At 36.5% G+C, this 22,854-nt stretch overlaps 1 protein-coding gene and 1 non-coding gene across 3 annotated transcripts in view; one reads left to right on the top strand and one right to left on the bottom strand.

The window, feature by feature from the left end:
- Positions 1–20,634, top strand: part of LOC117333443 (radical S-adenosyl methionine domain-containing protein 1, mitochondrial-like) — a 33,167-nt gene extending 12,533 nt beyond the window's left edge. Inside the window, exons 8-16 of one of the 2 annotated variants that reach the window (XM_033892743.1) lie at positions 1,449–1,554; positions 2,996–3,088; positions 4,245–4,295; positions 5,636–5,689; positions 6,115–6,178; positions 8,964–9,111; positions 9,971–10,025; positions 10,573–10,673; positions 20,048–20,634. In XM_033892743.1, the coding sequence (XP_033748634.1) occupies positions 1,449–1,554; positions 2,996–3,088; positions 4,245–4,295; positions 5,636–5,689; positions 6,115–6,178; positions 8,964–9,111; positions 9,971–10,025; positions 10,573–10,673; positions 20,048–20,156 (781 nt within the window). In that variant the 3' untranslated portion in view covers positions 20,157–20,634. The remainder of the gene's footprint in view (positions 1–1,448; positions 1,555–2,995; positions 3,089–4,244; positions 4,296–5,635; positions 5,690–6,114; positions 6,179–8,963; positions 9,112–9,970; positions 10,026–10,572; positions 10,674–20,047) is intronic. The other variant, XM_033892751.1, reaches the window with a different exon arrangement.
- A 1,598-nt stretch (positions 20,635–22,232) lies between these two features.
- Positions 22,233–22,454, bottom strand: LOC117340158. The gene has a single exon (XR_004535375.1). It is a non-coding gene; the product is annotated as a small nucleolar RNA U3 (small nucleolar RNA).
- Positions 22,455–22,854: the final 400 nt, after the last annotated feature.

Raw genomic sequence — 22,854 nt, 5'->3', positions numbered from 1 at the left:
CCAGACTATATGTGTGTCTCCCCCAGACTATACATGTGTCTCCCCCAGACTATATGTGTACCTCCCCCAGACTATATGTGTGTCTCCCCCAGACTATATGTGTACCTCCCCCAGACTATATGTGTACCTCCCCCAGACAATATGTTTGTCTCCCCCAGACTATATGTGTACCTCCGCCAGACTATGTTTGTCTCCCCCAGACTATATGTGTACCTCCCCCAGACTATATGTTTGTCTCCCCCAGACTATATGATTGTCTCCCCCAGACTATATGTGTACCTCCCCCAGACTATACATGTGTCTCCCCCAGACTATATGTGTACCTCCCCCAGACTATATGTGTGTCTCCCCCAGACTATACGTGTGTCTCCCCCAGACTATATGTGTACCTCCCCCAGACTATATGTGTACCTCCCCCAGACTATACATGTGTCTCCCCCAGACTATATGTGTACCTCCCCCAGACTATATGTGTACCTCCCCCAGACTATACATGTCTCTCCCCCAGACTACATATGTGTTTCCCCCAGACTATATGTTTGTCTCCCCCAGACTATATGTTTGTCTCCCCCAGACTATATGTTTGTCTCCCCCAGACTATATGTGTACCTCCCCCAGACTATACATGTGTCTCCCCCAGACTATATGTGTACCTCCCCCAGACTATATGTTTGTCTCCCCCAGACTATATGTTTGTCTCCCCCAGACTATATGTGTACCTCCCCCAGACTATATGTGTACCTCCCCCAGACTATACGTGTGTCTCCCCCAGACTATACGTGTGTCTCCCCCAGACTATACGTGTGTCTCCCCCAGACTATAAGTGTTCCTCCCCCAGACTATACGTGTACCTCCCCCAGACTATACGTGTACCTCCCCCAGACTATATGTTTGTCTCCCCCAGACTATATGTGTACCTCCCCCAGACTATATGTTTGTCTCCCCCAGACTATACATGTGTGTCTCCCCCAGACTATACCTGTGTCTCCCCCAGACTATACGTTTTTCTCCCCCAGACTATACGTGTACCTCTCCCAGACTATATGTTTGTCTCCCCCAGACTATATGTGTACCTCCCCCAGACTATATGTGTGTCTCCCCCAGACTACATATGTGTTTCCCCCAGACTACATATGTTCCTCCCGACCGACAGACTATTTGTGTGGTATCCCCTGACAATATGTGTGTAGCTTTATGTTCTATTCTCCCTGACGATTTGTGTCTCCCCCAGACTATATGTGTGTCTACTCTAGATATTATTGACAGGTCATCCAGGCTATTTGTGTGTCTATCCCAGACTATGTGTGGTTCTCCCACACTACATGTGAGGCACTCCCAGTTTGTGTTACTCCCTCTGACTATTTCTGCTCTCCTTATTATAGTGGTATAAATCAGCCCTCGTATTCTGTTATAAACTATAGGCAGTTGACCAGTTTTGTTCTTTTCAGGTGTATAGAGGAGGCGGTCAGTCTGTACCCAGGACGAGTGTCTGTAGATGTCATCTTCGGTCGACCCGGCCAAACCCTTGACAGCTGGATCACAGAGATACATCAAGTAAGACTCGGATAAGAAACACCAACAATGGTCAGATTGATCTTATAGTTCTGGGGCCAGTTGTTCAAAGGTCTATTAAAAGTTAATGGAGGTTTAATTTAATGGACCTTTGAACAAACGGCCCTTGATGTCTGGTAGAATTTTTGTTTGTGTTAGGTTTATTAAGTCATACCGTGATTTCTTGTTATATACAATGTACTGCATAAAAACAAGTTCTAATCTTCGAACATGGACAGAGCACCAAATATTCAGACGGAATACCAGATCACTGTACAATGGTACTCCATCTAGAACACCATAATTTTCATCTTAATATATACCCTGTATATAATATATTATGTAGATGTCCAGCTTAACGTATTTACTATCAAATGTTAAATTTTCAATTACCCGTGGTAAATCAATCAACCATTGATAATCATGTCTTATAGGGCATGTTTTACCTGATTGTAACAGATAAGAACTGAAAGTGGCATATCACAATGTATATATATATATATATATATACACGAGACATTTTTGTGCATTAAAAAATGGCTATTGAAGCTAAAAGATATTAACAACTAGAATAAGCTCGGCATACTAGGAATGATTATGTACTATATTGCATGAATTATTTATATAAATGTGTAGAAAGAGTGCTGTTTTCAAGGTTCAACCTTAAAAATGCATACAACAAATGAAAATGAAGTTCAATACTGTAATATTTGTTTAGTTGGGGCACCCACAAAATTTGTACTAAGAAACTATCTGAATAGCTTAAAACCATAGAAAATATATACCCACAAATACCATACAGCCAGTTATTTTCATGGGTCAAACATTTTGCGATTTTCACTTAAAACAAAAGATTTAAATTTTAACAAATTAAAATTTTGTGATCTGGTTTTTACAGGATATCTAATTTTCACTAATATTGCTCCCAGTATCAAATTACAAACTATTTAGCATGTGACTGTTGATATAATATATCACAACCAGTAAGAAAGCTCTCAAACACCAGCATGTTTCAGCGAGATAAGATAACAATAGATGTTTATAAATGCAAGTATTCTGTATAACCAATGTATTTCTGTTATACCACAAACAAATCAACTGTCATGTAGCATATAATCTATTCTGAGCCATTATAATTGTGGAAATAACTTTGGATGATTGGATGTGACCGAGTTGGCTGATGATGACAGTCTTAATCACTGTTTATTTCACGGATAATATTTACCTGTGTCTTACTATTTCATGGATTATATTTTCGCAACCACTTTGATGGCCCGCTAAATAGCAAAAATATCCCTGCAAAATGACCAGCGATACAGTATTTCTCATCATGCATTATTCATCATCCATAATTTCTGTACCTGTCTTAATCTACAAAGTGAAAGTGTATGGTTGAACTTCAAACAGTTCATATAAACTATTAACAATATAAGATCTGTTTCAGGTGTTGTCTATATGTGACCAGCACATCTCTCTATACCAGCTGACACTAGAAAGGGGCACACAACTCTTCAAGTGGGTCCAAAGTGGACTTATTGTAAGTCTCTATCATTTCCCACAGTATCATCTCACCTGAGTGATACATCAGATCTTTTCATGCATTTCAAATATGAACATTTCCTAAGCGGAATACTTTCCTGGTAGTTACAGTAGATAAAATTTACACAAGTGTACAGGTTCAGGAATATAATAAACTTATTTATCACATAATCATTCTGTTATATAGTGGATTCGCCTTTGTAATATTTTTACTAGTAGTGTAACGATTCATCGATGCATTAGATTGCATAGTGGTGCATCAATGCATCGTCTATCCTTGATTTGTATCGCGATACATGAAAATTTGTAGTCATCTCCCTTGACCAACATTAGCTTACGTTTTGTAGTAACTAGGCCATTCCAGTGGCTTATAAAGCTGCCTGTTAGAGTTCTTTCAAATCCAATTTATCTAAATTCTAGAACGCTTTGTGGGAAACGGACAAAACTTACGTTGTTTTTTTAACAAATGTAGACAAAGACTAATATTCCGGAAATACCACAAACAAAACATGGCTACTGTACGATCCAGGTATTCATATCATCTTATAGAGGACTTCCACAATGATCATGTCAGGGTATCGGGCCGACCATCACTGCGCCATTGAAAAGTTCTTTTTTAACAAAGCTGGTGTGGCGCAGCTGTATAAGCTGCAGGTATTTCTGGCTAGGCGATTGGGTGCCGTAGATCGTGAGTTCGAGGCCCGGTCAGGGCACAAGTCAAAAAGTTGTCTTTCTTCGTCACTTGTGTTACTATGTTATTAATCTAAAATATATAGAATATATATACAACTGTTTATTATGCCCCATGTGTTCTTATTTATGACTTAATTTGCTTCCTGGTATCAAAACACTTTTGACCTTTTCTTCTTCCCTTTTTTGTCCGACCTACTTTTCCTTACTAAATGTCCCATTTAGGTACTTCTGATAAGCCTATCATTATAATAATCTGATTTGGTGGAGTGTCATGCTGCATTGTTGATGTCATGACATTTCTGTCCAATGACACTTTGATGTAGCCAGTCAGTGTCTTTTTGTCTCTGGACTGTTTTCTTCATATGATATTAGATGCTGAAAATTAAGATGCAAAACCATAAACAATTACTCTGTTCGCATTTATGAGAAATTCTACAACATGATTCATCATCTTCATACAGGAGTTGCCAGAAGAAGACATGATGGCAGACATGTACCTGGAAGCAGTGGAAGTGAGTCTCTTGGTTGTTACATTTTTGTATCTCCCCTGATCTTATATCTTAAAATTGTTATAAGTACCTCGATCATATATATGCAGAAATAAACGTTGGAGCTGTCACAATACTGGAATACATGAAAGTCAACAAAGATAATTATTTTTTCTTAGTGTATGTAACTTAGTTCATGAAATAGTCAAAGAAGACAGAGAGCTGAGTTACCTCCCCTGATTGTTAAATTTGAAAAGGCAAACAACTGAGTTATCTCCCTTGCTTGTAGTTTTTTGAAGCAGTATTGAAATATGAATTGATGAAGATATACATTAGAGGTCATTTTCTGTTAATAACCCCACATAAATAGTATGCATATCATATGTTTTGGGCAGGCATCCATCCCTCGATCTCAGTCTCAGGAGCATATCTCACCATGTCCATCTGGTCATGTCCTTCATTTGACCTATGATTTGTGATTAGGAAATATAGCTTTCCCCAGCATGTATCAGCCACTGTATCATCAGTGACTGCAGAAGATTGTTCCCTTAATGTTCTACAACACTGAAATGTTACAGCTTGGATTTGTATTGAAGTAAACATATAGAGTCATATACAACATAAAAATGTCATATACAACATACAAAGTCATATACAACATACAATGTCATATACAACAAACAACATCATATACAACATACAAAGTCATATACATGTACAACATACAATGTCATATACAACATACAATGTCATATACAACATACAACGTCATATACAACATACAAAGTCATATACAACATACAAAGTCATATACAACATACAAAGTCATATACAATATACGTCATATTCAATATACAATGTCATAAACAATATACAATGTCATAAATAATATACAACGTCATACACAACATACAAAGTCATATATAACATAAAAAGTCATATACAACATACAAAGTCATATACAATATACGTCATATTCAATATACAACGTCATAAACAATATACAACGTCATAAACAACATACAAAGTCATATATAACATAAAAAGTCATATACAACATACAAAGTCATATACAACATACAAAGTCACAAATAACATACAAAGTCATATACAACATACAAAGTCATATACATCATACAAAGTCATATACAACAAACAAAGTCATAAACAACATACAATTTACATGATTCAACTCTTTCAATTATCTAATAGAGTGCAGCAGGGCTGATATTTACATCCATTGTGTACATGTGATAACTGGTGTCAATGAATGTAAGTGAGGTTTATAAGTTGTTGTTTTTTGTTTTTTTTAAATAACATATATGTATTGTTATTTAATAATGATCTGATAATTTATATTTCAGATTTTGGAAAAACATGGGTTTGAACAGTATGAAGTATCTAACTTTGCTAAGAATGTAAGTATTGTGGTCTTCAGTCAGTTATAATTTAGATGAGGAATCAGAAGTTTTAGAATATTTTAGAATAACATTGGATAATTTCATTGATGAGATAATATTGCATTATAACCATGTGAAATATTACATAGTTTTCCTGCCTACAGGAATTTGGTAAAAATTCTAACTCATGATCATATATTTTGTAATACATATAAATATATGTATAACTGTGTAATATGTTTGGACAGTGCATTGATAAATTAAGTCAAGTCCCTGTGATCCTAGCCTGTGCTACCCATTAAAGGTCAATAATTGATTGTTAGGTATTACTTATTGTGTACATTTGTATATACCCATCATACATGTTTGTATGTAACACAATATGATGTCAGTGATACAACCTATATATCAACATACAGACATTTTAAAAATAAATATTTTAGGGTGCAAGGAGTGACCACAACACAGCCTACTGGACAGGACAGCAATATATAGGAGTGGGACCAGGTAATATAGTTACTGTTGTGGGACCAGGTAATATAGTTACTGTTGTGGGACAAGGTAATATAGTTACTGTTGTGGGACCAGATAATATAGTTACTGTTGTTGGACCAGGTAATATAGTTACGGTTGTGGGACCAGGTAATATAGTAACTGTTGTGGGACCAGGTAATATAGTAACTGTTGTGGGGCCAGGTAATATAGTTACTGTTGTGGGACCAGGTAATATAGTTACTGTTGTGGGACCAGGTAATATAGTTACTGTTGTGGGACCAGGTAATATAGTTACTGTTGTGGGACCAGGTAATATAGTTACTGTTGTGGGACCAGGTAATATAGTAACTGTTGTGGGACCAGGTAATATAGTAACTGTTGTGGGACCAGGTAATATAGTAACTGTTGTGGGACCAGGTAATATAGTTACTGTTGTGGGGCCAGGTAATATAGTTACTGTTGTGGGACCAGGTAATATAGTAACTGTTGTGGGACCAGGTAATATAGTTATTGTTGTGGGACCAGGTAATATAGTAACTGTTGTGGGACCAGGTAATATAGTTACTGTTGTGGGACCAGATAATATAGTTATTGTTGTGGGACCAGGTAATATAGTTACTGTTGTGGGGCCAGATAATATAGTTACTGTTGTGGGACCAGGTAATATAGTAACTGTTGTGGGACCAGGTAATATAGTAACTGTTGTGGGACCAGGTAATATAGTTACTGTTGTGGGACCAGGTAATATAGTAACTGTTGTGGGACCAGGTAATATAGTTATTGTTGTGGGGCCAGGTAATATAGTAACTGTTGTGGGACCAGGTAATATAGTAACTGTTGTGGGACCAGGTAATATAGTTACGGTTGTGGGACCAGGTAATATAGTTACTGTTGTGGGACCAGATAATATAGTTATGGTTGTGGGACCAGGTAATATAGTTACTGTTGTGGGGCCAGTTAATATAGTTACTGTTGTGGGACCAGGTAATATATTTACTGTTGTGGGACCAGGTAATATAGTTACTGTTGTGGGACCAGGTAATATAGTTATTGTTGTGGGGCCAGGTAATATAGTTATTGTTGTGGGACCAGGTAATATAGTAACTGTTGTGGGACCAGGTAATATAGTAACTGATGTGGGACCAGGTAATATAGTTACTGTTGTGGGGCCAGGTAATATAGTTACTGTTGTGGGACCAGGTAATATAGTTATGGTTGTTGGACCAGGTAATATAGTAACTGTTGTGGGACCAGGTAATATAGTTACTGTTGTGGGACCAGGTAATATAGTTACTGTTGTGGGGCCAGGTAATATAGTTACTGTTGTGGGGCCAGGTAATAAAGTTACTGTTGTGGGACCAGGTAATATAGTTACTGTTGTGGGACCAGGTAATATAGTTACTGTTGTGGGACCAGGTAATATAGTTATTGTTGTGGGGCCAGGTAATATAGTTACTGTTGTGGGACCAGATATAGGATTTTATAGGTAGAGGTGTGGGGTCAGGTATAGGATTATATAGGTACATGTGTGAGGCCAGGTATAGGATTATATAGGTACAGGTGTGAGGTCAGGTATAGGATTATATAGGTACAGGTGTGGGGTCAGGTATAGGATTATATAGGTACAGGTGTGGGGTCAGGTACAGGTGTGGGGTCAGGTACAGGTGTGAGGTCAGGTATATGATTATATAGGTACAGGTGTGAGGTCAGGTATAGGATTATATAGGTACATGTGTGAGGCCAGGTATAGTAGTATATAGGTAAAAGTGTGAAGCCAGGTAAAGGATTATATAGGTACAGGTGTGGGTTAGGTATAGGATTATATAGATAAAAGTGTGAAGCCAGGTAAAGGATTATATAGGTACAGGTGTGGGTCAGGTATAGGATAATATAGGTACAGGTGTGGGGTCAGGTATAGTATTATATAGGTACAGGTGTGGGGTCAGGTATAGGATTATATAGGTACAGGTGTGAGGTCAGGTATATGATTATATAGGTACATGTGTGAGGCCAGGTATATGATTATATAGGTACAGGTGTGGTACATGGTTTAGGATTATATAGGTGAGGGGTGGTACATGTTTTAGGATTATATAGGTGAGGGTTGGTACATGTTTTAGGATTATATACGCGAGGGGTGGTACATGGTTTAGGATTATATAAGCGAGGGGTAGTACACGGTTTAGGATTATATAGCTGAGGGGTGGTACATGGTTTAGGTTTATATAGGTGAGGGGTGGTACACGGTTTAGGATTATATAGGTATTTGTGTGGGATTGAACCAGTAAATTGATATCCTTTGTTACACTACTCTCTACTTTACAAAGTCCTCTGAAGACAATCATGACCCAGTTTCTTTAGCTTCAAGGAATCCCCTTAATCTCTTATAGCTTACACTTGACTGGTCAATGGCACCAAATCTGTAACAGGAAGGAGTAGTGAAAATGTCAGTAGGGGGGCTTGAACTAGCGACATCTCACTGTCTTAATTAGCAGATGTTATACCACCAAGATGAAGGGAAATCCCAATTAGCCTTAGCTAGTAAGGCTAGTGATAAAATATATTTTTTTGGTTTAAAAAGGATTGAGCAACAGGCTTTTCCTATATAAGAAGGGTTTACTGCACTCTCCACTTTCAATAATTGTCCATCATGTGTCATGAAACCTGTACAGGTTTCTTGGTTCATTACTTGTTAATTCTTTTCCTGTAACCACTGGGCCTCAAGGGACTTTAGTCCTTAAGTTATAACATGTTCATGGTCTAGAGGTATCGCCTGTCTTACGTTTGTTTTTTATAGGAGCCCATGGTCGGTTTGTCCCACGGGGGTTGGGGCAACGTACGAGAGAAGCACGGATACAAACCCTTGAGCCCATTCCCTGGATGTTTGAAGTAGAGAGAGATGGCCATGCCACACGTAGGATTGTGGAACAGACAGACAAAGATATGTAAGTTAAACTAATATATTGGTCAGACCATCATCAGCGTAAGTTTTAAATGGTTTCTGATCATTTAGATTGGATGTTGATTTAACTCTGAGGAGAAATTAGTGCTTTTGTATTTACAGATGTAGTTCAGTTTCATATTTTACTCTGAAGGCCAATTTTCCAGCATCTAGGCAATTCTAGCTCAAAATGGCTGATAAGGTTTTAACATTTGTTCTTGACTGTTATTAATACATAAGGAGAGTTGAACGCAAATTCAAATCTTTCACAATTATTTGTACAAAAAGAACACCTTTGGATGATGACCAAGCTACCAGTTACCAATATGTGAGTCTTGTCCATAACTCTTGATACAAATGTAGCTCATCATTTGCCAATTTAAAGTCATTTCTAGTCAGTGTTCACAAAATTATGTATTCATGAATATGTCAGAAAAGGAAATAAAGTACATTTTGTATTTGTAAAATCTAAGTGATTTACAGTATTGCTACAACAACGCTGTTTACTTCATGAAACCAATAAAGTAACTTAAGATTATAAATGTTCTTCAAATATTAATAATGTTTAGGCTTAAAAGTTAGTTCTCTAGTATTTGTTTAAAGTGATATGTGTAATAACCCTTGTCAAACTCTTGTTTACAATATTCAGCTTGTCATCAATTCATATATACTATAGACCCTTATGATTACCACGTCACTGATGCAAGCAGAAACACCAAAGATCATAATTTTCAATTTCCATATGATCAATTACTGGATGGCTTATCTATTTGAAATAAAAAAAAAAATATTTTGTATGAAATTCGAAAACTGTATTGTACCACTCTATAACAAATGTTTTTTGATTTTTATTAAATTTTCAGCTTGAAAGAATTAGTTGCTGTGGGCCTTAGAACAAAGGAGGGAGTAACACATATGGTAAATCAGTTTAAAATGACTCGTATTACATTTATTGTCAACACAGAGGCTGGAGATGATTTTAAAGGCCGAGGCATGAGATGGCTGCCATTTGGTTTGTTTTTGTTTAACGTCCTATTAGCCGCCAGGGTCATTTAAGGATGTGCCAGGTTTTGGAGGTGGAGGAAAGCCGGAGTACCCGGAGAAAAACCACCGGCCTACGGTCAGTACCTGGCAACTGCCCCACGTAGGTTTCGAACTCGCAACCCAGAGGTGGAGGGCTAGTGATAAAGTGTCGGGACACCTTAACCACTTGTCCACCGCGGCCCCAGATGGCTGCCAACCATACAATCATCCGAAATACCATGAAATTCTAATACTTATGTAGACAATTCTGATCCATTCAATTTTCTGATTGTTTGTAGAATATATGTTATATGTTAATGGCTTGATTGGTGTTTCTGTTTTAACTATAAGTATAGTGTCTATGACTAAGCATGGTTGATATCTTCTCCATTTCTACTAGTCATCATTCATCTCAATTAATATCGTTTGGCTCGTGTTTCAGAGTTGGAACCTAAGGTGCCCAGATCATACACTCTGGTCAGTTTTTCAAGGACCGACAATTGCGTCGCTGATCAACACCCAATTCATAATCCTTGACAATAGGTAAATATATTACGTGTGTCTGCTGTGTAAACTGTATATGTCTCCTTATACGAGGTATATCTCCTTAAACTGTATATGTCTCCTTACATTGTGTATGTCTCCTTAAACTGTATATGTCTCCTTACACGATGTATCTCTCCTTAAACTGTATATGTCTCCTTATACGATGTATCTCTCCTTAAACTGTATATTTCTCCTTATACAAGGTCTATCTCCTTAAACTGTGTATGTCTCCTTATTCGATGTATCTCTCCTTAAAGTGTATATGTCTCCTTATACCAGGTATCTCTCCTTAAACTGTATATGTCTCCTTATACTGTGTATGTCTCCTTATATGAGGTATCTCTCCTTAAACTGTATATGTCTCCTTATACCAGGTATCTCTCCTTAAACTGTATATGTCTCCTTATATGATGTATCTCTCCTTAAACTGTATATGTCTCCTTACACGAAGTATCTCTCCTTACACTGTATATGTCTCCTTATACCAGGTATCTCTCCTTAAACTGTATATGTCTCCTTACATTGTGTATCTCTCCTTAAACTGTATATGTCTCCTTACACGATGTATCTCTCCTTAAACTGTATATGTCTCCTTACATTGTGTATGTCTCCTTAAACTGTATATGTCTCCTTATACGATGTATCTCTCCATAAAATGTATATATCTCCTTACATTGTGTATGTCTCCTTACATGATGTATCTCTCCTTTAACTGTATATATCTCCTTACATTGTGTATGTCTCCTTATATGATGTATCTCTCCTTAAACTGTATATGTCTCCTTACATGATGTATCTCTCCATAAACTCTATATGTCTCCTTACATTGTGTATGTCTCCTTACACTGTATATGTCTCCTTACACAAAGTATCTCTCCTTAAACTGTATATGTCTCCTTACATGATGTATCTCTCCATAAACTCTATATGTCTCCTTACATTGTGTATGTCTCCTTACACTGTATATGTCTCCTTACACGAAGTATCTCTCCTTAAACTGTATATGTCTCCGTACACGAAGTATCTCTCCTTAAACTGTATATGTCTGCTTACACGAAGTATCTCTCCTTAAACTGTATATGTCTCCATACACGAAGTATCTCTCCTTAAACTGTATATGTCTCCTTACACGATGTATTTCTCTTTAAACTGTATATGTCTCCGTACACGAAGTATCTCTCCTTAAACTGTATATGTCTCCGTACACGAAGTATTTCTCCTTAAACTGTATATGTCTCCTTACACGATGTATTTCTCTTTAAACTGTATATGTCTCCGTACACGAAGTATCTCTCCTTAAACTGTATATGTCTCCTTACATTGTGTATGTCTCCTTAAACTGTATATGTCTCCTTACATTGTGTATGTCTCCTTAAACTGTATATGTCTCCTTACATGATGTATCTCTCCTTAAACTGTATATGTCTCCTTACAGGATGTATCTCTCCTTAAACTGTATATGTCTCCTTACACGATGCATCTCTCCTTAAATGGGCTTTTTTATAAGCTGTACGAGCTCGGTATACGCGGTCAACTTTGGAAAGTAATCTACAACTCTTATATGGATACAAAAGTATGCGTCCGAATTAAGGGAGAACTAAGTAACTATGTACAGGTGACGCGCGGGGTCGGCCAAGGAAAAGTTCTCAGCGCGTTTATGTTTAAATTGTATATTGATGGATTGCTAAATACCCTAGTTGAAACAAACTGTGGCATAAATCTAATGGACAGACATATTCCCGGTATTCTTCTTGCGGACGACACTTGTCTGATATCATCTACTAAAAGTGGCCTACAAACTCTAATAGACGCGTCAAGGATATATGCCTTCAAATGGCAATTAAAATATAACGCCGACAAAAGTGCTATTGTTGCTTTTAATAGTAGAAACCAATCTGGAAAACATGAATTCTATATGGGGGAAAATAAAATAGTGTCAAATGACAGTGTAGTATATGCAGGAACAATTATCGCAAATAAAAATATGGTAAATAAAGCCATTGACAGATCTTGTCGGAAGCTTCAGAGATCGTTTCACTCTCTTTGAGATGTAGGTCTCCGGTTTGGAGAAATTACTCCTATAGCGTCATCTGTTATATGGAAACGCGTCATAGTACCTACCGGAATGTATGCGTGTGAAATATGGGGAAAAGTGCCGGGGAGGAGTCTAGACAAACTCGAGGTAACGCAAAGAAAGAGCTGCAGAATCCTGCAGGGGTTTGATAGAAATTCACCCTCAGATAGTACCATCGAAACTCTCGGGATTTGTCGTCTCTCATACTACATCGATAAGTATAGACTATTGTTTTTTGGAAGACTGTGCTTGACTCAACTAACAAAAATACACAAGCATTTATTTAATTTTAACATAGGAATATACCTCATGTTCGGATTATCAGAATGTACCGATATTTTTCGGACATTAATCTCCACTATCTACGAATATGGTCTTGAAGACTTCTTGGATAGTTTTATAAGATACGGATGTTTCCCTACAAAAACCGCCTGGAAATATACAGTAAATAAAGCGATTTTAGAGACGTCTGAGCTTAAATGGAAAGAACGCGTAGCAAGACGATCAGAACTGACGCGATTCAGAAATATTCACCAACGTATCGCTCCACACAGACTGTGGTTCTTGTGCCTCGATATAAGCAACATGTGTCGGGAATTTGGATTCCTCGTCAAACTTGGAAGTCTACCTTTAACAAACTGTATATGTGACTCGTGTAAACAAAATGTCGACGACATTGTTAAACATTTATTAATAGACTGCCGTGTATATTTTGAGGAAAGAGACATCCTACAAACTTCAATAGTGAATGTACTTCCGGTTATTCAGAGTGTCAGTATTTTAAATGATGATGAAAAACTTGTAAACTTTCTTCTTGGAGGAGATAATGATACGCTTGATATCAGTCCTGAGAATTGGAAACTGTTGATGATCGAGTCTGCAAAGACATTCTTTCTAATGAAATCAGCTCTTGTACATTGGCTATCCCGCCTGTAGTGTTCTATCATAAGATTGACGAACTGTGTTGAACAATAATCAGCTCATATGACTTCGGCGAATTTCAGTCCATGTACTGAGTTTCAATATTAATTCAATACATACATAATATCAAATTAATGTCTATTTAATCAATGTACATACGTTCTCATTTTCATATTTTCAATATTGTCGAATTGATCTTCACACGTTGGAGGAAATAAAGATATTCAATTCAATTCAATTCAATTCTCCTTAAACTGTATATGTCTCCTTACATTGTGTATGTCTCCTTAAACTGTATATGTCTCCTTACATTGTGTATGTCTCCTTAAACTGTATATGTCTCCTTACACGAAGTATCTCTCCTTAAACTGTATATGTCTGCTTACATGATGTATCTCTCCATAAACTGTATATGTCTCCTTACATGATGTATCTCTCCTTAAACTGTATATGTCTCCTTACACGAAGTATCTCTCCTTAAACTGTGTATGTCTCCTTACACGATGCATCTCTCCTTAAACTGTATATGTCTCCTTACACGATGTATCTCTCCTTAAACTGTATATGTCTCCTTACACGATGTATTTCTCCTTAAACTGTATATGTCTCCGTACACGAAGTATCTCTCCTTAAACTGTATATGTCTCCTTACACGATGTATCTCTCCTTAAACTGTATATGTCTCCTTACACGAAGTGTCTCTCCTTACACTGTGTATGTCTCCTTACATGATGTATCTCTCCTTAAACTGTATATGTCTCCTTACATTGTGTATCTCTCTTTAAACTGTATATGTCTCCTTACACGAAATATCTCTCCTTAAACTGTGTATGTCTCCTTACACGATGCATCTCTCCTTAAACTGTATATGTCTCCTTACACGATGTATCTCTCCTTAAACTGTATATGTCTCCTTACACGATGTATTTCTCCTTAAACTGTATATGTCTCCTTACACGATGTATTTCTCCTTAAACTGTATATGTCTCCTTAAACGAAGTATTTCTCCTTAAACTGTATATGTCTCCTTACACGATGTATCTCTCCTTAAACTGTATATGTCTCCTTATATTGTGTATCTCTCCATAAACTGTATATGTCTGCTAACACGAAGTATCTCTCCTTAAACTGTGTATGTCTCCTTATATTGTGTATGTATCCTTACACTGTGTATGTCACCTTTCACTGTGTATGTCTCCTTACACTGTGTATGTCACCTTTCACTGTGTATGTCTCCTTACACTGTGTATGTCTCCTTACACTGTGTATGTCACCTTATACAATGTATGTCTCCTAACACTGTGTATGTCTACTGTATTCACTGTGTACGTCTGCTGTATACACTGTGTATGTCTACTGTATACACTGTTTGTCTACTGTATACACTGTCTACTGTATACACTGTCTACTGTATACACTGTGTATGTCTACTGTATACACTGTCTACTGTATACACTGTGTCTGCTGTATACACTGTGTATGTCTACTGTATACACTGTGTATGTCTACTGTATACACTGTGTCTGCTGTATACACTGTGTATGTCTACTGTATACACTGTGTGTCTACTGTATACACTGTGTATGTCTACTGTATACACTGTATGTCTACTGTATACACTGTGTATGTCTACTGTATACACTGTGTATGTCTACTGTATACACTGTGTGTCTACTGTAGACACTGTGTGTCTACAGTATATACTGTGTATGTCTACTGTATACACTGTGTATGTCTACTGTATACACTGTGTGTCTACTGTATACACTGTGTATGTCTACTGTATACACTGTGTATGTCTACTGTATACACTGTGTATGTCTACTGTATACACTGTGTGTCTACTGTATACACTGTGTATTTCTACTGTATATACTGTGTATGTCTACTGTATACACTGTGTATACACGTTTCTACTGTATACACTGTATGTCTACTGTATACACTGTGTATGTCTACTGTATACACTGTGTATGTCTACTGTATACACTGTGTCTACGTATACTGTGTATCTACTGTATACACGTGTGTGTCTACTGTGTACTGACACTGTGTAGTCTACGTGTATACACGTGTGTACTGTATAACTGTGTCTACTGTATACACTGTTGTATGTCTACTGTATTATACACTTGTATGTCTACTGTTACACTGTTTGTCTACGTATAACTGTAGTCTACTGTTACATGTGTATGTCTTTACTGCTATACACTGTATGGTCTACTGTATACACGTGTATGTCTACTGTATACACATGTGTATGTCTACTGTATACACTGTGTATGTGTACTGTGTATATCTGTGTATGTCTACTGGTAGTACACTGTGTATGTCTACTGTATCACGTGTATGTCTACTGTTACACTGTGTATGTCTACTGTATATCACTGTGTTATGTCTACTGTATACACTGTGTATGCTACTGTATACACTGTGTATGTCTACTGTATACACTGTGTATGTCTACTGTATACACTGTGTATGTCCTACTGTGATACACTGTTGTATGTCTAGCTGTATACCACTGTGGCTACTGTATACACTGTGTATGTCTACTGTATACACTGTGGTATGTCTACTGTATACACTGTGTATGTCTACTGTATACACTGTGTTGTCTACTGTATACCACTGTGTATGTCTACTGTATACACTGTGTATGTCTACTGTATACACTGTATGTCTACTGTATACACTGTGTATGTCTACTGTATACACTGTGTATGTCTACTGTATACACTGTGTATGTCTACTGTATACACTGTATGTCTACTGTATACACTGTATGTCTCGTACGTATACACTGTGTTGTCTACTGTATACACGTGTATGTCTACTGTATACACTGTGTATGTCTACTGTAGACACTGTGTCATGTCTACTGTATACACTATGTATGTCTACTGTATACACTGTTGTGTCTACTGTATACACTGTGTACTGTCTACTGTTACACTGTGTATGTCTACTGTATACACTGTGTGTCTACTGTATACACTGTGTATCTACTGTATACACTGTGTATTGTCTACTGTATACACTGTGTATGTCCTACTGTAATACACTGTTGTATCGCTACTGTCATACACTGTGTGGTCTACTGTAGACACTGTTATCTGTCTACTGTATACACTGGTATGTCTACTGTATCCAATGTGTATGTATACGGCTATACACTGTGTATGTCTACTGTATACACTGTGTATGTCTACTGTATACACTGTGTGTCTACTGTATACACTGTGTATGTCTACTGTATACACTGTTTGTGTCTACTGTATACACTGTGTGTCTAATGTATACACTGTATGTCTACTGTATACACTGTGTGTCTAATGTATACACTGTGTATGTCTACTGTTTACACTGTCTACTGTATACACTGTGTCTAATGTATACACTGTATGTCTACTGTATACACTGTATGTCTACTGTATACACTGTGTATGTCTGCTGTATACACTGTGTCTACTGTATACACTGTATGTCTGCTGTATACACTGTCTACTGTATACACTGTGTATGTCTACTGTATACACTGTCTACTGTATACACTGTATGTCTACTGTATACACTGTGTATGTCTACTGTTTACACTGTCTACTGTATACACTGTATGTCTACTGTATACACTGTCTACTGTATACACTGTGTATGTCTACTGTATACACTGTGTGTCTACTGTATACAATGTCTACTGTATACGCTGTATGTCTACTGTATACATTGTTTGTCTACTGTATACACTGTGTGTCTACTGTATACACTGTGTATGTCTACTGTATACACTGTGTATGTCTACTGTATACACTGTGTATGTCTACTGTATACACTGTGTATGTCTACTGTTTACACTGTATGTCTACTGTATACACTGTGTGTCTACTGTATACACTGTCTACTGTATACACTGTGTATGTCTACTGTATACACTGTGTATGTCTACTGTATACACTGTGTATGTCTACTGTATACACTGTGTATGTCTACTGTATACACTGTGTATGTCTACTGTATACACTGTGTGTGTCTACTGTATACACTGTGTATGTCTACTGTATACACTGTGTATGTCTAACTGTAATACACTGTGTATGTCTACTGTATACACTGTGTATGTCTACTGTATACACTGTGTATGTCTACTGTATACACTGTGTGTCTGCTGTATACACTGTCTACTGTATACACTGTGTATGTCTACTGTATACACTGTATGTCTACTGTATACACTGTGTATGTCTACTGTATACACTGTGTATGTCTACTGTATACACTGTGTGTCTACTGTATACACTGTGTATGTCTACTGTATACACTGTGTATGTCTACTGTATACACTGTGTATGTCTACTGTATACACTGTGTATGTCTACTGTATACACTGTATGTCTACTGTATACACTGTGTATGTCTACTGTATACACTGTGTATGTCTACTGTATACACTGTGTATGTCTACTGTATACACTGTGTATGTCTACTGTATACACTGTGTATGTCTACTGTATACACTGTGTATGTCTACTGTATACACTGTGTGTCTACTGTATACACTGTGTATGTCTACTGTATACACTGTGTATGTCTACTGTATACACTGTGTATGTCTACTGTATACACTATGTATGTCTACTGTATACACTGTGTATGTCTACTGTATATACTGTGTATGTCTACTGTATACACTATGTATGTCTACTGTATACACTGTGTATGTCTACTGTATACACTATGTATGTCTACTGTATACACTGTGTATGTCTACTGTATATACTGTGTATGTCTACTGTATACACTGTGTATGTCTACTGTATACACTGTGTATGTCTACTGTATACACTGTGTATGTCTACTGTATACACTGTGTATGTCTACTGTATACACTGTGTATGTCTACTGTATACACTGTGTATGTCTACTGTATACACTGTGTATGTCTACTGTATACACTGTGTATGTTCTACTGTATACACTATGTATGTCTACTGTATACACTGTGTATGTCTACTGTATATACTGTGTATGTCTACTGTATACACTGTGTATGTCTACTGTATACACTGTGTATGTCTACTGTATATACTGTGTATGTCTACTGTATATACTGTGTATGTCTACTGTGTACACTGTGTATGTCTGTTGTATACACTGTGTATGTCTACTGTATACACTGTGTATGTCTACTGTATATACTGTGTATGTCTACTGTATATACTGTGTAAGTGTTTCCTGCTGACATTGTGTATGACTATGCATCCCCACTCAATTCAATCCTCATGAACAGGAACATTCTTTATTTGATAAAAGCTGGTCATGAGTGCAGTCACCTGTTGAGATTAGATAGATCACTCATACATTTGTAGCTAGTATGTGTGTGTATTTGTCATAAGTGTGTTGTAGTGACTTTCTTTCATCAGAATACCTGGAATTCTAGAACAAGTTATATGTAAGTATGTAACCCAGCCCTCAATTACACCTGTCAAATTCCGCACCTGGGACCTCATACGGCTAGGATTCTTAAAATCCACAGTTCTATATATAGTTTCTTACTGATCATCCGTTCTCATTTCAGAACCCTGGAACTGTTTGAATATTTGTATTATGTAATCATATGCCTCAGTTCTGATATAGAGGGTTTCTATATCCTACACCAGAACTAAATCTATGATTAATTGGGATTTACAGGTCCCTCTTTTTCTCAGAAAATCCAAGTATTGTAAAAGTTGGGGAAAAGTGGGATTTTCTGAGAATTATTGGTTTGTTTTCTGTCCAAGTTCATCACACTTTTTCTCATAATTCCATACTTCCTAATAGGAATTTGTAGTATTTTCTTTTTCGAGAAGAAAAGTGAGCCAAAATTTTACAAAGCAACAAGTGTTACAGCTGTTTGGATATTTGCTTGACTGACAAGACTGCTGTGATCTGATTGGCTGATTGCTTTCCACACAATATCTTTTGAAGGAATGATCAGAATTTTATGAAACTTAATTGGTAGACTTATTACCTAAGTCCCTAGCACAAGTTTGATTAACGCAACATGTAATGATTCTAAATGCTATGTCATGTATTTTATGTTTTCATGCATGTTGCCCACTTTAATTTCATGTAATATAATATTTGCCTGGGCGGGGGATCTTGACGACTATGTCCTTGTTTTAATATCCAGTTCAGTAGTACAGCCCTTTAGGCCTCTTGTTTTGATATCCAGATGAGTAGTACAGCCTTTTAAGCCCCTTGTTTTAAAATCCATATAAGTACTAGTACGTCCCTTTGGGCCTCTTGTTTCAATATCTCGATGAGCAATACAGCTCTTTGAGCATCTTTTCAATAATTGTGGACCCAACTGATTTTTTTTGTCTGTTTCTTATTACAGAGGCCTTCGAACCACGAAGAAGGGGATGGCCGTATTGGATGCCATGTTACCAGATCTTATCATTGCTATTGAAAATAGATTTCTCATTCCATCGATGACTCAGAGATAAGATAATTATAACACAGACTGTGATATAAGAGACAATGTAACGTCTATAGGCCTACATGAAGACAATTTGAGATAACACAGACAGTTGGTCAATATGGCTTTTATGCAAAGTGTCATTTTACATGTACAATAAAAACTTGATAAACTTGCAGTATAACTTATAAAATGAAGAAAGTCCAGGATTCTGTTGATGATGAAAGTGTAAAGTATGTACAGTGTATGTAGATAAATTCCTGGTACATGCTGTATGTTTTTTTTTTATAAAATGTTAATTTTAAAAATTGATAATACGGCAGGGGTTTGGGTACTTTTCCATAGTAGCCAGATCCCTGCCCTATCATAAATCTTTAAAATTAGCATCTTATGCAAGCACCTGTGATCATTGGTTGAGATTATAAGCCATGCAACAGCTGTTGATTTGTAAATGTATATTTGTTTACAAAATTCCTGGGAAATGTAATAAAATTTTGAATACTTTGTGCTATTCATTCTTTTTTATTTGTAAATTCCCTCTCTTACATCTATAATTAGATAGTAAAAAAATCCACATTTTATTTTTTCTTTACACTCTGAGAAAGAGATTATACAGCAACAGTTTGATAGTAAAATACAAGAATTGCCAAAATAAAGGTATTTGTGAGTCTGTTTTCAATTACATGTATATATATAACGGTATATATTCAACTTTGATGTTTGGAAATCTTGTAAAGAGTAATTCATTTATATATACACAATGCATATATATTTATGAAGAAGTTCTAATTCTATATATAAATATTTATATATATATGATATTTTTAACTTTGATGTTTGGGAATGTAGTAAATAGAATATACTGGAATATAGAACAGATATAAAATACGGCAGAAGGGAGCAATCAATACTGTGCTAGCACCAGTAATTAGCCATTTAGCCAATGGCTAATCTGGAGATGGTTTAGCTAAAGACAATTACTATTTTCACTAAAGTACAATAAAGTATTTCATGTGTTTTGACCAAAGTATATTCACAAAAATTAGCCAAATGACTACAAGAAATTGTATCCAATCGCTAGCACAGCAATTATTAAACAAACAGGCAGCAACAATTAACAAACGAGATAAAAAAAGTGACCAAGACAAAAATTGATAAATATGCTTCGAGGGCTGGAATATAAACCTACCCAAGCAACCGTACATGGGGACAGAGAGAAAGTGGGTCGGAGGAAAGAAATGGAAAACAAGTGTGCATGTTTGGCAATTCATTGACTACAAATAAAACACACATCTGAATACATTTTAAAATTTGGTTGACATTTAAACTATGAATGAAGGTACTGTATGAGTTCTTCTGATAATAATTGGTTGTTATTTCATTTATTGTTTATCCCCGAGTGTGTATATTGTACTATGTTACCAAGGACTTAGATGTACAGCCCGTCTGTGATATAACCCACCAGGCCTCAATTTCATTAACTTAAAGTTTTGAATTGATGTTAACAAATCAAGTTAAGGAGCCTTCCTTAAATTGTATGTTAAGGAATATTGATGAAACTTGGGCAGGTAGTAGAAGTTTTCTGTGATTTAATCGTAATAGTTTCTCCCACTGATGTGGGTAGGTCCTAATATTCATAGTACATTCATGTATCTAGTATATATACGTTGACTTATCTCGGGAATATATATTCATCAGGGAATGGAGTCTATTTATCTTTATCCTATATAGAAATGCATGACAGTATTAATATTGTCAGAAAGTAAAAAAGTTCTTAATCTTTTTTTTGACATAATGCGTCAGTTATGAGCTTGGTCCACTGCAGGGTTCTAAGCTTAAACTTTCAAACTCTAGAAGACTGTTTAAAAACGTACCACTATGCACTTTGTCCACAAAAAATTCAAACCCATGCAGTTTCAATCCACAAAACTCTTATAGACAGCCTCCTAACCAAATTTACTATCAAAATTCCAGTTTCACAAAAAATGTAAAATTCACATTTATCTACTTATTATACAAACTATCTGGCTGTACGATCCAGTCAAAAATCTATGATTGGTGGGAGTTGGGAAGGTCATTTCTATTTTTAATTTGTTAATAAAGAACCACTCAGAATGCGTCCCCTTCCTCCAGCTCCCCACGTAGGGAGGAGAGGAACGGTCATCAATGACAAAGGGGCATTGTCCGCGGTGCTGCAGACAACCCCTGCCCGCTTCACGCTCAGAAGGGGACGCTCTGACTCGTCATCGTGGTTTACGGTCTGGTCAGTTTTACCTGACATCCCGGCGATGCATACTATAGAAATGATCCCTAAAAGTATGATCTTAAAAATTAAGGTAATGCACAAGATCTTATTCGATTTAAAATCGAAATTTAATACTTTTATTCATTACCATGTTAAGGGGAAAAAAATTATGTATTATTTTATTTGTTGCTTTTTGTTTTCTTGTATTAAAAGAAATAAAGTTATGTAGTATTTTTGAGAATCTAGTAATATAAAAATGCATATTCTGTCCTCATAAATTGGATTATTTAATAAATATTTCCCAGTAATATCAGGTTTTATAAGGGAGATAATGCTTGTTTAAAATATGGAATGCAGACAAATGAAGGGAGGTAACTCCAGAGCATATTTCTATTATAGATAAGTCCGACATTTTCCCCAGTAATTCAGATGATCTTGGCCCTGCGAAATCCGGTGCATAAAATAGATTCGTAGCATGTAA

The sequence above is a fragment of the Pecten maximus genome, chromosome 1 (assembly GCF_902652985.1).
Source record: "Pecten maximus chromosome 1, xPecMax1.1, whole genome shotgun sequence".
In the NCBI taxonomy this organism is placed as follows: Eukaryota; Metazoa; Mollusca; class Bivalvia; order Pectinida; family Pectinidae; genus Pecten; species Pecten maximus.
This window is presented reverse-complemented; position numbering and strand designations above follow the sequence as displayed.